The sequence below is a fragment of the Oncorhynchus mykiss genome, chromosome 25, assembly GCF_013265735.2.
Source record: "Oncorhynchus mykiss isolate Arlee chromosome 25, USDA_OmykA_1.1, whole genome shotgun sequence".
Taxonomy (NCBI): domain Eukaryota; kingdom Metazoa; phylum Chordata; class Actinopteri; order Salmoniformes; family Salmonidae; genus Oncorhynchus; species Oncorhynchus mykiss.
Genome location: NC_048589.1, coordinates 14,531,190 through 14,553,399, shown reverse-complemented (window position 1 = coordinate 14,553,399; position 22,210 = coordinate 14,531,190). Strand labels below are relative to the sequence as shown.

General features: G+C 43.8%; 3 protein-coding genes across 6 annotated transcripts in view; 2 read left to right on the top strand and 1 right to left on the bottom strand.

The window, feature by feature from the left end:
• LOC110505399 (probable palmitoyltransferase ZDHHC14) overlaps positions 1 to 11,373 on the top strand; it is a 101,411-nt gene extending 90,038 nt beyond the window's left edge. For 3 of the 4 annotated variants that reach the window (XM_021584596.2, XM_021584594.2, XM_036963141.1), the window contains 2 exons: positions 596 to 698; positions 10,048 to 11,373. In XM_021584596.2, the coding sequence (XP_021440271.2) occupies positions 596 to 698; positions 10,048 to 10,482 (538 nt within the window). In that variant the 3' untranslated portion in view covers positions 10,483 to 11,373. The remainder of the gene's footprint in view (positions 1 to 595; positions 699 to 10,047) is intronic. The other variant, XM_021584595.2, reaches the window with a different exon arrangement.
• Positions 11,374 to 11,922: 549 nt separating this feature from the next.
• LOC110505401 (galectin-8) lies at positions 11,923 to 16,423 on the bottom strand. The gene is made up of 8 exons (XM_021584597.2): positions 16,208 to 16,423; positions 15,740 to 15,828; positions 14,548 to 14,758; positions 14,169 to 14,288; positions 14,034 to 14,069; positions 13,829 to 13,917; positions 13,499 to 13,664; positions 11,923 to 13,335 (listed from the first exon to the last, which is right to left on the bottom strand). The coding sequence occupies exons 1-8, from the start codon at positions 16,244 to 16,246 to the stop codon at positions 13,186 to 13,188; spliced, it is 900 nt and encodes a 299-aa protein (XP_021440272.2). The 5' UTR covers positions 16,247 to 16,423; the 3' UTR covers positions 11,923 to 13,185.
• Positions 16,424 to 17,160: 737 nt separating this feature from the next.
• LOC110504195 (monocarboxylate transporter 10-like) lies at positions 17,161 to 21,944 on the top strand. The gene is made up of 8 exons (XM_036962264.1): positions 17,161 to 17,398; positions 17,764 to 17,979; positions 18,354 to 18,566; positions 18,801 to 18,952; positions 20,564 to 20,726; positions 20,916 to 21,119; positions 21,366 to 21,571; positions 21,804 to 21,944. Exons 1-8 carry the CDS (start codon positions 17,161 to 17,163, stop codon positions 21,942 to 21,944), a joined length of 1,533 nt encoding a protein of 510 aa, XP_036818159.1.
• Positions 21,945 to 22,210: the final 266 nt, after the last annotated feature.

Genomic DNA, 22,210 nt, shown 5'->3' with positions numbered 1-22,210 from the left:
TGTTGTTGTCATGTTGTGTTGCTACCGTGTTGTTGTCATGTTGTGTTGCTACCATGTTGTTGTCATGTTGTGTTGCTACCATGTTGTTGTCATCTTTAGGTCTCTCTTTGTGTAGTGTTGTCTCGTCATGTGTGTTTTAATCCTATATTTTAATTGAATTTATTTTTATTTTTAAACCCAGCCCTCATCCCCGCAGGAGTCCTTTTGCCTTGTGCCAGGCCGTTATTGTAAATAAGAATTTGTTCTTAACTGACTTGCCAAGTTAAATAAAATACAAATAAATGTAGTTTCGGCAGGATCACTGCAAAATAAATATACAGTTTCAGCATTGCTTCAAAGTACAGTATTGAAATAGACTTGGACCTATGCCTGATTCATTTGTCGAGGAGGTAGGACCCTGTAAAATCAGTTCGAATTTTTTTCTTGATTCTACTAAGTTCAATAAAACATTTTAATATCCTGTTTTAATGTCTGGATTCCTTGATTGCATCTGCGTTCTCCGAAACACAGATTTTATATAAGGCGTTAAGGAAGGGATCTACAATATTATTAATATCATTGAATGGTTTCCTCAGATATTTCTCTCTCTCTTCAGTCTCATCGACAGAAGAGGCTTTGTCCAATCGGACACGCCGCAACCCATCCCGCCAACCAATGGCATCACCATGTACGGATCTACCCAATCACAGAGCCACATGGTAAGCCATTCTCCGCTCATTCATTTCCAAACCTACTTATGGCCATCATGTCATTGAAAACCCTTAAACTCAGACCCTGGTCATCTTTAATATGGCTTATGTATTGCCTTCATTACCACATAGACTGAACAGAAATGTAAAATGTTGGTTTCATAAGCTGAAATAAAAGATCCCAGACATTTTCCAGATGCAAGAAAAGCTTATTTCTCCCAAAGTTTGTGTACAAATTTGTGTACATCCATTTAGTGAGCATTTCTCCTTTGCCAAGATAATCCATCCGCCTGACAGGTGTGGCATATCAAGAAGCTGATTAAACAGGATGATCATTACACAGGTGCACCTTGTGCTGGGGACAATAAAAGGCCACTCTAAAATGTGAATTTTTTTCCCAAAACACAATGCCACAGATGTCTCAAGTTTTGAGGGAGCGTGCAATTGGCATGCTGAATGCAAGAATGTCCACCAGAGCCGTTGCCAGAGAACTGAATGTTAATTTTTCTACCATAAGCCACCCCCAACTTATTTTTTGAGAATTTGGCTGTACATCCAACCGGCCTCACAACCGCAGACCACGTGTAACCATGCCAGCCCAGGACCTCCACATCTGGCTTCTTCACCTGCGGGGATTGTCTGAGACCAGCCACCAAGACAGCTGATGAAACTGAAGAGTGTTTCTGTCTGTAATAAGCCCTTTTGTGGGGAAAATCCATTCTGATTGGCTGAGCTTGGCTCCCCAGTGGGTGGGCCAATGCCCTCCCAGACCCACCAATGACTGCACCCCTTCCCAGTCATGTGAAATCCATAGATCAGGGCCTAATTTATTTCAATTGTCTGATTTCCTTACATGAACTGTAACTCAGTAAAATCATTGAAATTGTTGCATTTATATTTTTGTTCTGAGTATATAGTGCATTCGGAAAGTATTCAGACCCCTTGACTTTTTTCCACATTTTGTTACATTACAGCCTTATTCTAAAATTGATTAAATTGTTTATTTCCTCATTCAACCTACACACAATTCATCATGATGACAAAGCAAAAACTGTTTTTTTTGAAATATCACATTTACATAAGTATTCAGACTCTTTACTCAGTACTTTGTTGAAGCACCTTTGGCAGCGATGACAGCCTCAAGTCTTCTAAGGTATGACGCTACAAGCTTGGCACAGCTGTATTTGGGTAGTTTCTCCCATTCTTCTCTGCAGATCCTCTCAAGCTCTGTCAGGTTGGATGGGGAGTGTCGCTGCACAGCTATTTTCAGGTCTCCAGAGATGTTCAATCGGGTTCAAGTCCGGGCTCTGACTGGGCCACTCAAGGACGTTCAGAGACTTGTCCTGAAGCCACTCCTGCGTTGTCTTGGCTGTGTGCTTTGGGTCATTGCCCTGTTGGAAGGTGAACCTTCCAGTCCAGTCTGAGGTCCTTAGCGCTCTGGAGCAGGTTTTCATCAAGGATCTCTTTGTACTTTGCTCCATTCATCTTTCTCTCGATCCTGATTATTCTCCCAGTCCCTGCCGCTGAAAAACATCCCCACCGCATGATGCTCCCACCACAATGCTTCATCATAGGGATGGTGCCAGGTCTCCTCCAGATGTGGCGCTTGGCATTCAGGCCAAAGAGTTCAATCTTTTCATCAGATCAGAGAATCTTGTTTCTCATGGTCTGAGAGTCCTTTAGTTGCCTTTTGGCAAACTCCAGGCGGGCTGTCATGTGCCTTTTACTGATGAGTGGCTTCCGCCTGGCGCCTCTACCATAAAGGCCTGATCGGTGAAGTACTGCAGAGATGGTTGTCCTTCTGGAAGGTTCTCCCATCTCCACAGAGGTTGGCCGAACAGTGACCCATCTTTGGCTGACTCACCCTGGGAAACCCAGGACACGGTATTGCAGCTGTGCGTGGCAGTGCCAGCCTCTCCTGCTTGGCAGTGCCAGCCTCTCCAGCTCTCCACTCATAGTAGCCATGGGGTTTCAGCTGTCGTCTTATATCCTGCAACGTATTTCATCTGTAAACAACGGCTCAACTGTCAGCCTTGCAAACTAGATGGATAAACTATCCCAATCAATCTCTGGGGAATTATGATGACCAGCGGTATCATGGTGTGTTATTGCAATCATCAACATTGGTACTTGGTTTAGGCAAGGGCAGGGTAGGGTCAGAGCGTCGCTCTCTTTTCTCTTTCTGCCTCTGTATACCAATTCTCTCTCTCTCTCTCTACATCTCTCTCCAGAGGTGTTCCTGATAAGATGCTGTGCAAGATCTGTTAGGATAGACAAACATTGTTCCTCCCCTCATCATCCCATGCTAGAAAGCCCACAAACAAGGCTGTTTATCTCTCATCTTTATCCGCTCAATCCAAATCTATTTAGCCAATCTCATTTCCATCTCTGGTCGACAGATTGAAGCAAATCAACTCTTGGGATTCCAAATAGGGGGTTGTTTATGTTATTATACTCACAGATTTTACCCATGATGCTCTGTGATCTGGCATTATGGCTGGGAAATAGGTCAGCAGGGGGAGGAGGGACTTGTGTGTGCACTGTGACAAGCAATGTCATTGTGGACTGTGGTGTGTATGACTCCTTGGCTTTCCCCACTATCAACAGTCCCTGCCCCCCTCTCGCAAATAAAATGACATGTCGGAGATTTGGGAACCCCAGGGAGGGATTTCTGTGTGTGTGCATGTGCGTATGTTGTGCTCATGTGCAGTGCACTCCCTTTCCCCCTCTGATTCCTACAAGCTATCAGGCAGACTGACAATCTAACTCATGTTCTCGGAGGCTTTGACATGGCAGAAAGAGACTGATGGATAGAAAGCAAGAACTGGATGATAGGAGAGAGAGACAGAAACAGAGATGGGGAGAATACATGCTCTTTTAGAGAGAAGGCTCCTACAGTAAAATCATGGAGAGAGTTACTTAAACAAGGCCCTGTCAGCTGACAGTGTAATTGGTGTCGGAGTATCAGATCAAAGGGCGTGAAGCTACAAATGTCACTAGATGACGGACAGGGGGCACTGTTTTGAAGCCACCGCACCTCCATCTTGGCAGTCCCCCACTAATGTAAGAAATATTCTGGAAACTATAGATATGCATTTATTAATGTCGGCATTTGTTTTTGCTACATTTATTATATTACAAACACCTTAATTATTATGTGAGTTAAACATGTTTAAAAATCCTTAAAGTATAATTTTTTGATCCACACTACCACAACAAAAATACTCAAATAGATGTTATTTTGTCCTTGAAACATTTTAATTGGAATACTTGTAGAATTCCATTCATTCCTATAGCAAACTGCTTCTTTTGGGGAGTGCCAATATGGCCGACCGGTGGCTTCAAAGCCTCTCATTGGCCAATACATAGCAACAGCAATCCAGGGTTTTATATACATTATTGACCGCACCCCACAATCTGGCAGAGAATGGAAGAAAGAGTCTGTCTGGGAGTCTGGTGGCCCCTTAGTGAACAAGCCATCGTTTCCTTCCTCGTACATTCTAATGAACAGTCACTACTCGCTACAGTCCTCTGAACTTGAATCCAATGGGCTCTTAGAATAATACGGACCACATAAAATAAGCCCTTGTTAGCGGTGTTCCTGTCCTGCTAACTCTGGTCTTATTGAATTGTTCTAAAGATGTGTCATGGCCATCTGGAATGCTTGAGCTGGTTGTTTTGGCTGGGAGACAGGTTTGACATTCCCATCACTTTATCACGTGTAGAAATAGAGCCCATCTGTTAAACAGTTATTATTAGGAATATACTGCAGTAATTGACTTCCCACGGGGGAACCATTGAAATGTCGCCACTAACATCATCTATCTTTACTCACCAACTTAGAGAATGTGGTGTGTGCATTTGACAAGACAAGAGAGAGAGTTTACATAGCGAATTGCGCCGTTGACTCATACCTGGTCGTCATGTAAATAGTGAAAGGCAGTCTGTCAGTGTGCAAATTGGGGAATAATCATCAAGTGCAGAGAATCCAGTCCATTTCCATACATTTTTACGTTTGTTCTCTAAAGACATGGTAGGCTGAACAACAGAAGCCTCGACACCATGGCAACGGTGACATCATGCCATATCACACCATCCGTCACAGGCCCCAGTCAGGAAGTGACCGAGAGAACAGTATGTGCGAGCGAGGTGACATCTCGAAGTGGCCATGACCTCTAGTTAAAATAGCATCTGCTTTGTTCTTCCTCTCGCTCTGTCCGTGTTCTCTGTAATACTTACCAGCACATCTTTATCTCATTTTTTTTTCTCGCCTTTTCTGTGGTGGCTGGCAGCTATTTTTACACAACAGAGGCTTTACAGATATAGATTCTGACTTTGGACTGTTTCAACTTGCCAGCTTCTTCTTGAGTAATGGATGACGACACACAGAACTCCATTGTAGACTCTCCCTTTCTCTTCAGTATCTCAGCAGTGTCTACTTGACTGGTGATTGCTAATTCATTAGACGGAATGGCCAACACTGCTCACCTATGTGTCAAACTCATCTAGCTTAAACAGCCCTAACATGAATCAATGTTTACACAGCCGTCATCGTTTTATTGCCTGAAACACTCAAGATAAACGCTGAAAATTCAATCAGCGCGTGCCTAAGTCAGCTGTGATGAAGATACAGAGTAGACGTGCAGGGTTTCGTTCAGGCTAGGTCAGGGTTGGTTGGTTTCCTCTCTCCCTGGCAAGGTGAGAGCTGCTCTTCCTGTAGCCTGCTGAGCTGATGAAAGGTTTACGACCAGGGCTAAACTTATCAGAGCTGAACTTCACTATCTCACAGGCTCATAGCACAGTGAAGCCTGCCAATGTGGGTAATCTGCCCCCTGTTCCTTCACCCACACCTGGGCAGCAGTCCCAGACCCAACCTTGTCCAGCAACTCAACCTCTAAAGTAATTTCAGCCAAGGAGATAGTCTAAGCTCATTAGTAAATAATACCATGCTTCTTCTTCCAAAGGGCAGTATGGAGCTGACACATGAAATGCTTTCAGAAAGTCACTTTTGGAGTGCAGCTTTGCCAAAGCAGGCCCCGGGGCGGCAGGTAGCCTAGCAGGGAGCAGTGTTGGGCCACAAACGGAAAGGTTGCTAGTTTGAATCCCCAAGCTGACTCTGTGAAAAATGTGTCTGTGCCCTCGCGTCTGCTAAATGACTCAAATGTAAATGATTAGATTGGGAGCAGTGATCAGATTGTGGGGCTTTTGGATGTGCATTTGTCAAAGAGAAGCTTTCGACTCGCTGACATTGGGATCAGGCTAAAGCTAAACTAATCACGATGCAGGTTTGCCCGTGTTAGAGGATCGCTCCAGTTGTTTCATTACTATAGGTTGATGTAAATACAGTGTGTTGCTTTCTTAATAGCTCCATGTAGATACCAGCGTTTCTCTTCTCTCCCAACGTCTTTCTGTCTGTTCTGGTAGGGTCTGACTAGGGTTGCACATTTTGGGGAATATTCAGAGGTGATAACTTAATGTGGGAATTAATGGGAACATATGCAAATTAATATTAATACCATAGATGTTTTTTGCATTGGATATATTTACCATATCATATGGAGACAAACAAACATTGTACCTTATCATAAGTAGACATAATTGCAAATGATTAAATCCTTACAATAGACATTTAAAAAAAAAAGCTATTTAGTTATGAATTGAACTTTAATTAAATGAGTTGACTCTTCACATGGGGGCATTTCACTGAACAACAGAAGAAAGGGAATATTGAATGATCCATTGCATCTCCTAAAAATGTTAGTCTAGAAACTAAAGCTTTGATTGTCTTCCTCTCAGGCTTCCATGTCTTCTCCCTGGACCTCCTCAATGTCCACCCCTTGAACATCAGATTCTGAAGCCTCATCTTCACTGTCACTTTCCAACCTAGTTGAGGATGGCTCGTTGTCAGGCTCAAAAAGCCTTAAATTTGCCCGGCTGGCCACCGATTTTTCAACCCTTGTATTGGTCAGCTTGTTGCGTGCTTTGGTGTGTGCGTTCCCAAACAAGGACCAGTTGCACTTTGAGGCGGCTGATGTTGGTGGGATTTGGAGGATGGAGGCAACAAGGGAAAGAACCTCAGATCCACAAAGTCCCTTCCACCAGGTGTCTGATGAGATATGTTGGCATCCCTGCCATATTGCATCTCCATCCCAAAGCCCTTGCTTGGAAGTGTACTTCGCCAGACTGCCAAGAACCTTGCCCTCATCCAGGCCAACGTGACGAGACACGATAGTGATGACACCATAGGCCTTGTTGATCTCTGCACCAGACAGGATGCTCTTGCCAGCATACTTGGGGTCCAACATGTATGCTGCGGCTTGTATGGGCTTCAGGCAGAAGTTTTCACGCTTTTTTGTATGCGTTTCAGAACTGCAGTTTCCTCTGCTTGGAGCAACAGTGAAGTGGGCTGGGCAGTACGGATTTCTTCTTTTACATCTGCAAGCAGAGTCTGAACATCAGACAGGATGGCATTATCTCCCTCAATCCGTACAATGGCTACTGCTATAGGTTTCAGTAGTTTCAGGCTGCTTACCACTCTTTCCCAAAATAAATCATCCAGGAGGATACTCTTGATGGGGCTGTCCATATCGGCAGACTGTGATATGGCCATTTCTTGGAGAGACTCCTTCCCCTCCAGGAGACAGTCAAACATGATGACAACACCACCCCAACAGGTGTTGCTGGGCAGCTTCAATGTGGTGCTCTTATTCTTCTCCCTTTGCTTGGTGATGTAGATTGCTGATATAACTTGATGATCATTCACATACCTAACCATTTCCTTGGCTCGTTTGTAGAGTGTGTCCATTGTTTTCAGTGCCATGATGTCCTTGAGGAGCAGATTCAATGCATGAGCAGCACAGCCAATGGGTGTGATGTGAGGGTAGGACTCCTCCACTTTAGACCAAGCAGCCTTCATGTTCGCAGCATTGTCTGTCACCAGTGCAAATACCTTCTGTGGTCCAAGGTCATTGATGACTGCCTTCAGCTCATCTGCAATGTAGAGACCGGTGTGTCTGTTGTCCCTTGTGTCTGTGCTCTTGTAAAATACTGGTTGAGGGGTGGCGATGATGTAGTTAATTATTCCTTGCCCACAACATTCGACCACCCATCAGAGATGATTGCAATACAGTCTGCTTTCTCTATGATTTGTTTGACCTTCACTTGAAGTCTGTTGAACTCTGCATCCAGCAAATGAGTAGATACAGCATGTCTGGTTGGAGGGGTGTATGCTGGGTGAAGAACATTCAGAAATCTCTTCCAATACACATTGCCTGTGAGCATCAGAGGTGAACCAGTTGCATACACAGCTAGAGCAAGACACTTATCAGCATTTCTCTGACTACGTTCCTCCGTTGAGTCAAAAAAAACTTCTGATTCCAGGAGGACCATGAGCTGTTGCTATCGATAAGGTGTCTGGTTCATCATTTTCTAGAAGTAGAGGGACTTTTGTCAGAGGTTGCTTGTTGTGAGCGCTGAGGGAACTTTATGCACTTGGCCAGATGATTCTGCATCTTTGTTGCGTTCCTCACATATGATTTGGCACAGTATTTGAAAAATGTACACAGCTTTTCCTTCTACATTAGCTGCAGTGAAATGTCTCGACACATCAGATAGTGCCCGTGGCATTAAAAAAATGACTAACAAAAAAAAAAAAAATACAATTCCATGTACAGATAAATAGTTAAGCAGTTAGACTAAACAACTCCTTTTGTAAGATAAACGTTTTAAAATGAAACATATATGGAATATATTAACACGCCTCAGTTAGTAGGCTCAAGCAAGCTAAAAACCCACATGGTAGCAAAAAACACATTAGCTGAAATTAACAAGTTATAAATGATTTAAACACACTTTGCTGTAGGCTACTATTTACTAGTTAACAAAAAATGATGCATGCCATAAAATATATTCACTCCACCCAGTATTGTAATCAAAACCAGAAAGCATGTAGTCCTTGGCTCAGACAGTGTAGTAGTGTGGGCTCAATAGCATCTCATTAGTGTGCAAGATCTTGAATCGGCTGCACATGTGATGCAAGAGTGCACTGCACGTGATGGAAGGATGGACTTTGCATGGAGAGGGTTGCAATTCCATTGAATCGGGGATAGTTTAACCAAAATATGCCACAAGACCCAGAATTGCCTTGTGTATCCCACAAAAAAGGTTCACTGTTTATAAGCTAACTTTTTTGATGAATTTAAGCAAAATTCCCAGGCTTAACATCAACAACATTCCGGAAAGTTTCCGACCCATTGCAACCCTAGGTCTGACTCTGATGAACCAACCCTCTCAGGCTGGAGTGTATTTCTGGTCGGCGCCCTGTACTGTGACTGTTCTGATCCCTGTGTATAACGCTCTCTGAAAAGCTTATTTGTCTCCAGGCCTGGCTGGTACCAGCAGACAGACTGTATTGGAGACAGTAGGCCGGGGTTCTCTGTCAGTGAGCTCTCAGATCTCTGCTTCCTGTAGAGATGATACCTACTGGCTGGAGCAGGCCCCTTCAGTAGTGGTGTCTCAAAGGAGGGACTAGGAGCCTGCGATGTGAGAATAGCCTCTCATGTCAGGCATCTAGGTGCAGAACGCACTGGACAATACAACTTGAGACGAATGTGAGACTACTAGCAGCTAAGTTTGAGTCCAGTGGTTGAGTTTGTCTCTGAGTGACTATAAAAGAAGCCAAGCTCATAAAAGGACATCAACTGATATGAAATTGATAAGAGAAACTTAAGTAGTCCTATAAACTAACACTCTTAACCTGGTGTGGTTATGCTTGGCCAGACAGGTGATTTGAGGAACAGATTATCTTCTATTACTTTAGTCTCCTGTGAACGTGAGATCTAAGAAGACCTTTCAAAGCACTAATGCCAGGTTTGTCATAGTGGATCATCAAAAGGTTTCCCATTTGATTCGTGTGTGTGGGCACTCTGCCTGCCTTTCAGTTTTGCACTTTGCACTACATCTGATAATTATTAGATAGGCTATAGAAGTGCTCAAACAGTGCACTGCTGGCTCATTCCATGTAGATGCTTGATTTACATTTAAACTATTTCGGTTCCAGAGACATCAATAGCTGACTTAATGGCCCGCTGTCTCAACTTCATGTATTGAATTCACTATGCATTTGGGTCACTTTGAACACTGTTTTTTCTCTCTCTGGTGTTGGTTTACTCTAACAGTTACTAACACCCCATGTTCTCTTCTTAATTCATTCACTACACTCGTCATGTTAACCTCTTGCTCCTTTCTCTGTCATCTGTTTACCTTCCTCTTCTATCACCCTCACATTCCCCTCCAATCCCTCCCCCTTAACATGTCTCATTACTCTCCCTGCACTCGTTCCTTTACTCACCAATCTCAGTGTGATCAAGCCCAGTGCATTCAGAGCACCAAATTCGTTTTGCAGGCTGCTGCCACACCCCTGCTGCAGAGTGAGCCAGTCATCCTCACAGACGAGGCGTTTCTACCAGGCAGAACATCATTAGGGGGTCCCTGCTCTGGAGCCCTGCCGCTGGGGGGTCATCCGACACCCCCTACCTCCACCCCCAACCTCAGCTGTGACAACGACATGCTGCCTCTCCGGAACGAGCAAAGCGACGGGCTACGACACCACCACACGGACGGGGGCCACCACCACTTCCTCACGCCCGAGGAAGCTCCCTCGCCACCGGGCATGCTCCCCTGCGGCAGTCCCCTGGGACACAGCCACACCATACAGGGCTTCTACAATCCAGCCAGCCAGGACTCTCTACACGAGGACTCTGTCAGAGGCCTGGTCAAACTCAGCTCTGTCTGACAGGGGGTTCACTCAAACATCCCTCTGTCCCCCAAAACGCTCCTCCCTTCCATCCACACCCGTGCCAAACAGTGGGTCGCCCCAACCCTGAATGTCTGTAACCAATATCCTCTCCGTCCACTAAAATCACAGGACTTGAGCCTCTAAAAGACTGTGGTACTATTTGGGAGCAGAACTGACCTGAACTGGGACCTTCCCTCCTCAGCCAACAACTTGCCAAACCTCTGCATCATAATGAGGGCTGTTGCTGGTGAAGGGCCCAGGGGACTGTGCCATATTATAAACAGTCAAACGTACTGTTTTCTACTGAAGCATAGTCTACTCTCCTGGGAGGGGGACAGACGAAGGATAGGATTTGAGGAGGAAAACAGAAGTGGTAGGTGTATGGCTGTCTGTCAGCTATTTTAAAGTTGAAAAAAGTGTTGTGACAGCTGTTCCTAAATATGTTAAAGAAAATATGCTTTATTTCTGTCATGAATCACGATTCACGGACTGTGGCCTACTTGTTGATCACTAATGGACAGTGTCAGCCTTTCTGAGGAGATTCCGGTTGATAGTCGACAGTGCAATCAGTAAACAAGAGTTAGTGTCATCATGTTGCTAGCCTTGGTGGAGTTGCCAATGACCGGATGTGTCCGGTTTTCAGGGATAAAGCTAATTCACCCTAGCTTCCTTTTCCGCTGAAAACCAGATGTGGAAACTCCGCTCAGGCATTTTTTTTTTATGCCTGCTGCGTTAGGTTATCATGTTGCATATCATAATTCATTTCTTATTTTTAAATTACATGTTAAAAATATTTGGTATTGTGTTGTGCCATACTAAGTTGTTTTTTTCTTTTCTCACATTATACTTCCTGTGGATATATTAATAAAATCACATATTTTTAAGGTACTTGATTCTCTCTGTTGAAGCCAAGCCCCAAGGTGACCAGTTGAAAGTCATGTGTTATCATCCTTTGGTAGGTCTTAAAGGTAGCCTTGTGACGATTCAACAGTATAAAATCATTGTACATGGTGTGTTGAGGGTGAGTCCTGCTGTAGGCTGGTCTCATGTAATGGTCCATTAATCTGGGGTCAGATGCCTCTGGATCATAGAGACCGGGGAAAACAAGGGCTCTCTGTCACCAGACATACTCACCTCATTGTGTGCACACAAAGTCAAACGAAAGTGACTATAGGCTTTACTTCAGAAGGAACTGCATTTCCCTAAGCCACGTGGATTTGCTATTTTTAATGTGACGAAGCAAACTCCATTGGACAACATCACCTTATAGAAGAGCCTTTGCCTCTGCATGGTTTGAGTGTGAAAAAAAAGGGCCAGTCGACTGCACCTCTTAACTTGTACCGCCATCTGGTGGTTGAAGAGGATAAATGCGCATACTGTAGATATCACAGATAATTGAGGATCTGGTGGACAGATGGAAAAAAGACCCCAGAGGAATTTTCCAATCATCATACATTTATTTAAAAGCACTTGGAACTATTTATAATACATTACATACAGTAGATTCTTTATATTATGTACAGCAGGCATCTATCTACAAGGTCTCTTGCTTTGCAGATATAACCAGTCACACTTGGTGCACCACTGGATTGAGATGACATCTCAGCAGTGTAACAGTAAGACATTACTGTTAAAAACAAAGTGGGTGAAATGCGTGACTGAAAGATCATTTGTATAGAGGTGGCAGAAATGACCAGCTCAAATGGTTAGTTGAGTGACTGTGGCCAAGCAAGAAAGGAAAATGGCCACACAGTCAAAACACGGATTGATTAACACACATTATTTTCCTTGGAATCCTCATCAACCAGTGTATTTGGTTTGACCCTGTAGTGTGATTTGACTGAAGTACACTAAACTAGATCATATGGTGGGTGAGCTGAGACAACTAGATTTGGCATTTCTGTGATAGATGTGGCCTTTTAGACCACATTGCCTTTTTAAGGTATCTATCGGATGAATATTGAAGCACATATTACTCAAGGCTACGTTTTGACAGGCATCCCAATTGTGATCTTTGTTTCACTAATTGGTCTTTTGAACAATCACATCAGATTGGGTCAAAAGACCAATTCATGGAAAAAGGTCAGAATTGGGCTGCCTTTCTAAACGAAGCCTATGGGTCATAAATAGCCACACATGTTCCCTCAGGTACAGGAACGTTAAATATGGTCAGGGTTTTCATATTCCGAGGGTTGCTAAGCATCACCTGTAACCACCTTATCCTTTGTTTCAACACCTGAGATGGGTGACTGGGAATGTTTCTGGAATATGTTAGAGATATTAGTATTTCAGCTCCCAGAAATGCATTAGCTAACCCCTCCCAAACCACGGTCCCTGTAGATGTAAATTGAAATTTAGCGGCCTTCCACCAGTAAGTTCATTTATAGCCCTCTTAATACCTAGTGCTAACGTGTCCTTTGTCCTGATTTTGTCCAAATTCTGACAGGTGTAGCCAATTAAAAGACGCATTGATCCGATCTTCCTGACCACCTCCGGAGGTAGTCAGACACCCTTTGTATCTGAAAATCAATCAAGTGTAAACATATCTGGACGGTCAAACCATTTTAAATCACTGATAGGTAGCACCATTGATTTACGGCATCAATAAGTGTCTAAAATAAATACATTTAATATTCACTGGTGGTGGGGGGTGTAACCTGGCCTGTTGTCCAGAATGGGGCTTAGCGTCTATGTCCTGGGTCACCACAGCTTGACATCCATCAGCTCCAGGTCTCCCATGATCTCCAGCTGGTTGATGGTGCTCAGGTCCTGCACCCGATGCCTGTAGTCCAGCAGGTGAGAGCCGTTCACCGCCAGCTTGAACTGGTGGGGCTGGCAGAGGATAAGCATCTGGGGCAGAGAGGGTACTTGTTGTGAAAAAGACAAGCGAGAGTTCCAATAATACAGGTATAGTGCATGTGATGTGAGAACTGAAATTAGCTTTTTTTTTTTTTTAAGTAAGAAAAATGAAATACAAAAAAATATGTCTACTGTATATTAAGAGGCAGCATACCTCAAAGTACTCCCCAGGTGAGAATGGGAAGAGGGGAAGCTCCCTCTCCTCTGGTCCCCAGGACTCACTCAGGTAGGAGTTCCTGATGACCATGGCCGACTTCATCCGGGGGTTCAGGTGCAGAGCGATGTTCTCACTGCTGCTGTTGCGGAGGTTCACGGTGAAGCTGCCAGACAGGAGGTTCATCAGACAACAACGATGCAGGATATTCTACAGTGTGTTACGGATAGTGGGCACTGGGCAGTCCTGACCTTACACACCACCTCAAAAGGTACACGGTCCATTTTCTTGAAACATGGTATAAATACTGAGTTGTGTCCCATTGCTTACCTGTGTGGGTACATGCTGACCTGTCCCTTGATTGTGATGTGCTGTCCTGGACTCACCCCTTTCAGTAGACTGCCTTTGTAAGGGAGACTCTGGAAATGCACAAGATTTAGGCCATGTCTGTAAACTGTTCATATTGATGCAACTGTTCATGTTGCCTTACATAGATGTTTTATATTTTCCATAAACTATAAATAATAAAACTCACCAGGTCACCTGATTCGCCTGATATTGAATATATTGCCTATAGGAGAAAATCATAATAAAGACAGTCATTACAGAGTGAGCTGAAAAATGTTTTATTATTCTAGTAGAGTAATGGGGGGGGGGGGGGGGTACTTACTGAGTTTGGTATGAAACCAAGGGCGTGCACCTTAACTTTCCCACTTATAGAAAGCGTGTCAATCCTGTCCAGTGGGATTCTGTGCTTGTATTCTAACAAATGAGAACCATTTACTGCCACCTGCAGGTACAAAGGAAAACAGCATTCACACAACATCATATACTAAATCCATTATACTGTGTTTGCTTGACTTTTGCATAATACTACTAGCTTCTTGTAACTCAACAGAAGTGAATGTACAAGCAAATGTAGGGTAGGGAGTTTTTATTGTACGTGGCCTAATTGAAGAAGACTTTGCACTCAGTTTTTGCAGCTTAAGTCACCTTAAACAAGTCTATGTATGGTAAATCAGTTAACTCCCAGACATTGGTCCACTTGCCTTAAAGACCTCATCATGGACCAGGATGATCGTCTCGAAAGCTACTCCCTGTCTGTAGGGCAGCTGCTGAAGGGTCTCCTCCCTGCCCCAACTCTCCTGCACCAGGGAGTTACACACCACACACGGGGAGCCCTTAAAACGGGGGTTGAAGTGGAAGGCGATGTCCGCACGAGGTTTAGTACTGCTGCCACAGGACAGGTCCATCTGGAACCTGCAGTTATCACATTGGTGTGTATTAAGAGTTTCAACATTTCTAAAAGCAAAGGTAGGGACTCGAGTCACTAAATGCATCATTTTTTTGGTTGAACGGAGTTGGGTAAACATGTTTTTTTGCTAGGTAAATGTATTATTTTTGTGTATTTTTTTGAGTTGGGTAAGCACATTATTTTTCAGTTGAGCCTGAAAAAATGCTTGCTGAAGGCCCTTCCCAACAATGCAGAGAGAAAAATAGCACAAGGAATAAATACAGAATGAGTAAGAACGATAAGAACGATAAGTTAGCTATATACACGGGGTACCAGTACCGAGTCGATGTGCAGGGGTACGAGGTAAGTATATACAGTATGTACATATGTATGTCTAGGCAACAGGATAGATAATAAACAGTAGCAGCAGCAAATGTGATGAGTCAAAAGAGTGCAAAAAGATTTAATGCAGTTAGACCGGGTAGCTATTTACTTAAGTATTTAGTAGTCTTGTTCAGGGTCCTGCTGGTTCCAGACTTGGTGCACCGGTACCACTTGCCATGCAGTAGCAGAGAGAACAGTCTGATTTGGGTGGCTGGAGTCTGACCATTTTTAGGGCCTTCCACTTGACACCTCCTGGTATAGAGGTCCTGAGCCATATGCACTACCCTCTGTGGCACCTTTCCACTATATCCACCCACAACCACAAAGTCAAAATTGTCTATCATACAAATTTTAAAAACAAAAATGTGCTTTTTGGCCATGATAAACAGGTGAAATAAGCGGAAGGGAGGGTTTGGTCGAGAGTTTACGTTTGCGAGCGTGGAGACTTCGCTTCCTTTGCACAAAGATCATCACAATTGTTAACGGCTTCCCCCCCAGAAGTCAAACATGAAATTACAAACTTTAGTGAGATAATTTTTCTTCTGGGTAACCAAATTCAGTGTTAGGTTGAACCGGGATGTGGACATGAAATTAGGGTTAGGGAAAACAACATCATCACATACCTGTCAGCATCATTGTGAACAGTGCCCTGGATAATGACTATCTCCCCAGGGTGTAGGCCCCCAGGTATGGCTCCAGTGAACGGAATCACCTGAATGGAGAGGTAAAGAGAGGCGTAATAAAGGCAACACATATAGGCAAACATAATCAAATCATATTAAGTGTGTGTCCTACGCCATTAAGTTAACAATACATGCAATAACCTCTATCCCATTGCTGATACACAAGATCGTATAAAATCGTTAAACAGGATTTCGGCCCGACAATTGTAGGCTACAATGAAATGACTGCAAAACGATGGACGATATAGCTGCACATATAAGCTACCTATTGATAACAAAAAAATACCTGCGGTAGCCTAATATGCAGGATAGGCTATTCAATGTGTCAGAATTATTGTATTCTCATTATTGAGAAAGGGAGAGTCTCGCTGTGAGTAGTAGAGGTAGGCTAGTGAACAAGCCTCTTACCGGATTTAGGACCGTTTGTTTCGCGTTTGCCACAGCCATTGGGCACGTTATGCAACACTACCATACAGCGGTTACCTATACCGCTAAATGATTGCAAAGAATGTAGAACGAATTGGGTCGATGTTTTTATTTTCTGCTGTATTCAGAAGGCAGTAGGCATTTTCTCTCCATCTTCTATTCAATGTCCTACTACGTCACACACGCACTATGCGCAACCATGTGATCCAGGCTATGTGCTGTGACAGGCTGCTGCCACTGTATCCAAAAAAAGAGACTGGAGACCAAATCAATTGCCAAACACACATCTGTAGCATATATAGCAATAGGCTTAAAGAAAGGTAGCCTACAATAAATTACTGTTCTCAAAAACAAGGCCATATAATAAAATACAATCTTAAAAGCTTTCTCTAAAGTATAGGCTAGTAAACCAATAAAGAAAATGGGCCCCTAATGCCTAAAGAATAGCTACAAAAAAAATAGCTACAAATCTTTGGAATAATTCCAAAGCGCGTAACGTTGCGCGGGCACACACACACTTTTGAGTTGGCTCAATTTCGTTGCAATTATTGACACATGATTCAATAATTAATTTGTGTTACGATCAAAATGTAGGTTAGAACTCAGTCTAAATTTAATGTATGTAGGTATCATTCAACTACTTGCCAACCCACCATGCTAAACCTTGGGCATATGACGCGAAGTAGCCTAAAATAAGTGAATATTAACAGACTGGTACCCAGTCTAGAATAGGCCTGCAGAAGGTGGCCAAAGCTCGCCAGTTTCGTGGGAGATACCTTTATGGCAATTATGATGTCAGACAGATCTGGGTTAATCATGGTCGGCGCTATGGCAACATTCCTCTTTGATTCTATCCACCTTTATTTTGCGCGCCAGAAGTCTCTAACCGGTCTAGGTGGATAACACCCAAGGTTCGTGTTTTTTTGTGCAACAAGATGCACATCTTCTGGACTGCCATTCCCTTCAGGAGGTTTTACTCCGAGGAACCCGAGCTTATTTCTCGGGAGCTTCGCAGACCCCCACCTATCAAGCCTCCCCCGGACGGAGGATGGGGATGGGTGATTGTCTTATCATCGTTCCTCTATAATGTCCTGGTACTGGGATACCACAACTCCTTCGGAGTGTACCTCATCAGTCTCCTCAAAGAGTTTGGGGAAACAAGTTCTAAAACAGGCAAGTTACCCTAAACTTCACATAATCACATTTTATCCAACCTGGTCTCAGAGCATTTCGTCTTCAACCCAACATCATAGGGAAATGTATTGTAGTATTAGGCTACACACTGTAAACTCTGTTGTAACTAGACATTTCAACAACTAAATTGTATTAGCTGCAAAGTGATTTTGTGATCATGAAATGAGATGTCTAAACGTTAATAAACATGTTATAAACAAGTAGTTACCTTCGACTGCATGAATGACCTGCTGTTGTACCTACTGTATCACATCAATCAGAAGATTGCTTACAGATGCTATAGAATAGATACACTGAAATCTGCTAGCTACCTAACCTATGACCTACTCTCTGCTGTCCTATAGCATGGGTTGGCTCAATCAGCTATGGTTTCATCATGGTCTGTGGGCCCCTGTCTGGGAAGCTGACAGTCAGGTACGGAGCCAGAGAGATATCCATCCTAGGATCCCTCATCATCATGATCTCCACAGTGTGCTCGTCCTACGCACCCAATCTAGGAACACTGTTCTTCACACACGGCTTCCTCACTGGAGTGGGCTCCAGCTTTGCCTTCACCCCAGGTTGGTACAAGGGCAGGTAGCCTAGTGGTTAGAGCGTTGGGCCAGTAACTGAAAGATTGCTAGTTTGAATCCCTGAGCTGTCAAGGTAAAAATCTGTTTAGGTCGTCGTCGTAAATAAGAATTTGTTCTTAACTGTTTAAAAAAAAAGCTTAAATAAAAAGGGAGGGATGGAACTAACTAATGTTTAGTTATACTACTGCAGGGGGTCGGCAACAGGCGACCTGCAAGTTCTACATTCTTTATTTTATTGAAGCAAAACCTCTCAGGAATTCAGCAAAACATTTCTAGTTCATATTGTGGTATCAAGACCAGGACAGCGAACACATTTTCTCACCTCCATCTCCAATCTCCCTCCTCTTCCTCCCGTGGGGCAGGTATGATCATGGTTAGCCAGTACTTCACCACCAAGCGTTCCCTGGCCACGGGGATAGTGATGTCAGGGGGAGCAGCAGGGGCCCTGGTCCAGACTCGGCTCCATCTGTTCCTCATAGACATCCTGGGTTGGAGGCAGAGTCTCCGAGTCTTCTCAGGTCTCATGATTATTTGTGTCATCACCGGTTTCACCTACCTGCCACTCAACCCCAAAGGTACTGCAGAACGTTCAGATCCACAATGGTTTTTATTTCTTTAGTACATTGCAGGTTACCATGTTAAATGATGAGCATACAGAGATGAGACCTTCTATCACATCATCATGACATGAGTGCACAATTTATTCAACTACCTCAACTGATTTTGTGTACACTTTCAAACGGAAATGTAATATTAAATCAAAAACTGTGTTACCGATGAGGTTTGAGTGATTTATATGTATTTGAAAGGTTACACCAGAAGTGTGGTGGATAATTTGAAGAACTCTCCCTTGAAGAAGTTTGTTGTGGACCTTGGCCTGTGGAAAGACAAAATATTTCTGATATGGGTTGCAGCCAATGGACTGTGTAAATTTGGATTCTTCATTCCATATGTCCACTTGGTAAGTTACATATTGGTGTAAACATCTGAAGGCACAGTTGAAATGGTACAACATTATAGTTTGGAACCATTCTGTAATTGTACTCATATACAGTACATTCGGAAAGTACTCAGACCCCTTCACTATTTGCTTGGTCATTATGGGGTATTGTATGTAGATTGATTAAATAAAATCAATTCAGCAATTTTAGAATAAGGCTGAAAAGTTATTTTTTGGGGGAAAAACAGGTTTTTAGAAATATTCGCTAATTTATAAAAAATAAAAAAACAGAAATACCTTTTTTACATAAGTATTCAGACCCTTTGCTATGAGACTCGAAATTGAGCTCTTGTGCATCCTGTTTCCATTGATCATCCTTGAGGTGTTTCAACAACTTGATTGGAGTCCACCTGTGGTAAATTCAATTGATTGGACATGATTTGGAAAGGCACACTTGTCTATATAAGGTCCCACAGTTGACAGCGGATGTCCGAGCAAAAACCAAGCAATGAGGTTGAAGGAATTGTCCGTAGAGCTCCAAGACAGGATTGTGTCGAGACACAGATGTGGGGAAGTGTACCAAAACATGTCTGTAGCATTGAAGGTCCCCAAGAACACAGTGGCCCTCATTATTCTTAAATGGAAAAAGTTTGTAACCACCAAGAATCTTTCTAGAGCAGGCCGCCCGGTCAAACTGAGCAATCAGGGGAGAAGGGGCTTGGTCAGGGAGGTGACCAAGAACCCAATGGTCACTCTGACAGAGCTCCAGAATTCCTCTATGGAGATGGGACAACCATCTCTGCAGCACTCCACCAATCAGGCCTTTATGGTAGAGTGGCCAGACGGAAGCACTCCTCAGTAAAAGGCACATGACCGCCTGCTTGGAGTTTGCCAAAAGGCACCTAAATACTCTCAAACCATGAGAAACAAGATTATCTGGTCTGATAAAACCAAGATTGAACGCTTTGGCCTGAATGCCAAGCATCACGTCTAGAGGAAACCTGGCAACATCCCTACGGTGAAGCATGGTTGCAGAATCATGCTGTGGGCATGTTTTTCAGTGGCAGGGACTGGGAGACTAGTCAGAATCGAGGCAAAGATGAACGGAGAAAAGTACAGAGAGACCCTTGATGAAACCTGCTCAGGATCTCAGACTGGGGTGAAGGTTCATCTTCCAACAGGACAACGACCCTAAGCACACAGCCAAGATAATGCAGTAATGGCATCGGGACAGGTCTCTGAATGTCATTGAGTGGCCCAGCCAGAGCCCGGACTTGAACCCGATCTAACATCTCTGGAGAGACCTGAAAATAGCTTTGCAGCAACACTTCCATGCTTCAACATAGTACTGAGTAAAGGGTCTAAATACTTAGGTAAATGTGATACTTCCGTTTTTTTAAAATATACATTTACTAACATTTCTAAAAACCTGTTTTTGCTGTCATTATGGGGTATTGTGTGCCGATTGATCGGGGGGGGGGGGGGACTATTTAATCAATTTAAGAACAAGGCTGTAACGTTACAAAATGTGAAAAAAGTCAAGGGGTCTGAATACCTCCCGAATGCACTGTATCTCAAAGATGAGTGAATGTAGTTCAGGTACAAAATGTGTGTGTGTGTGCCCTGCTCTAGGTGAAGCATGCGGTTCAGCTGGGCATCCCCGTCCACAGTGCCACTAACATCATGCTGTTCCTAGGCTTGACTAGCATGATCAGCCGGATCATCTTCGGCAGGATCTGTGATTCAGAGAGAATCAACAGGCTCTACATCAACCAGGCCTCTGTCTTCGGTGTGGGTGGGTTGGCCTTATGCCTGTACTTCCTCACGGTCATTGTGACCGTTAGTAAAGCAATACGACACGAGAGCGTGAATGTGATGGCCATTATTATCACGGCTGTGCTACAGTCAAATGTACAAGGTGAATTCTGAAGACCGTACACAACCGAACCCCCGTCCCCTACTGTCTTTCCTCCTGTGTTGCCAGGTCTGCTGTACATGTTGATCCCAGTGCTCCATTCCTACGGCTCTCTGGTGGCCTTCGGCCTGTTCCTGGGGATCGCTGATGCTGGCAACTACATCCTGCTCCCTGTCCTGACCTTTGACCTGATGGGGGCCGAGAAGATGCCCGTGGCCTGGGGGTTCATGCTCACGGTCAACGCGGTCAGCTGCTTGGGGCCGCCCTTTGCTGGTAGGTTGACCGCAGTTGACCTTATTGTTGTAACAGTACTTATTCTTACGTTGGAGGAGTGTAAGCCATGTCAGTACAGCCAAACAATGACAAATCGTCTCAAAATGTTTTTGGGGCAGATGTGCAGTTTGCATCACTGTCTTTGCATGAAGGAACATCATACAAGTATTATGATGATAAAAGTCATAGTCATCATACCTTTGTTGTTTGAAGTCTCAGTCATACATGAGTTGTTGTCCCGGTCAGGTTGGGTGAATGACATGACAGGAAGCTACAACTTGGGCTTTGTGGTTGCCGGGGCTTTGAACGTGGCAGCCTGTTTTGTCTTGGCCTTGATCCCCATAGCCAAGAGATCAACCAGACAGACATGCAAGAGTATCATGAACGTCACCATCGACCGCTCCACACAGGAAATCACGCAGTGGGCCGACAACCTGCCTCCCATCGCTGAGGTAATAAACTGGTACCTCTCTCTACTCACCAGAAGATGGCACTGGTCTTCTTTTCTATAAGGGTTGGCAATCTAACAAAATATTTTGTTTCATTGTCAATTATAATTGATGGTGCAAGTTTTTCCTGACCACGTGGCTTGACCAGGAAAAAAGTTATGGTCAGGAAAAACTACTAGCCCTAATTATAAAATGTATGTTTACTCAAAATACTTACATTTCAATTGTGAAATAGGAGGAGTCACCAGTGTCCAAATATGTGAACTACTTCTCTACGACTACGTTCCGTAGTCCAGAGATTACTGAGAGTAGACCTGAGGTGTACAGAGGAGATGATGCCGAAACCGCAGGACCTGCTGAAGTCACCCGGCTATAGCAACAACACCAAGCATCACCCCCCCCTTCTGCCTCATCAGGAGAGAATAAATGTATCTTTTCACTTAGGGGAGCAAATACAATAAATGTATCGATACAGTGTTGGTATTCTTATAGTGAATTAATCTGTTTTCATTTAAGAGAGAAATGACAAGCGCAGGACTTGTTAGTCATTGTCCAGTAGGTGGCGCTTCTGTACCAAGTGAAAATAAGTCTGTCAGAGCACTGCTCGTCAGCAGTGATAATTAAGGACCTCTCCATCCATAC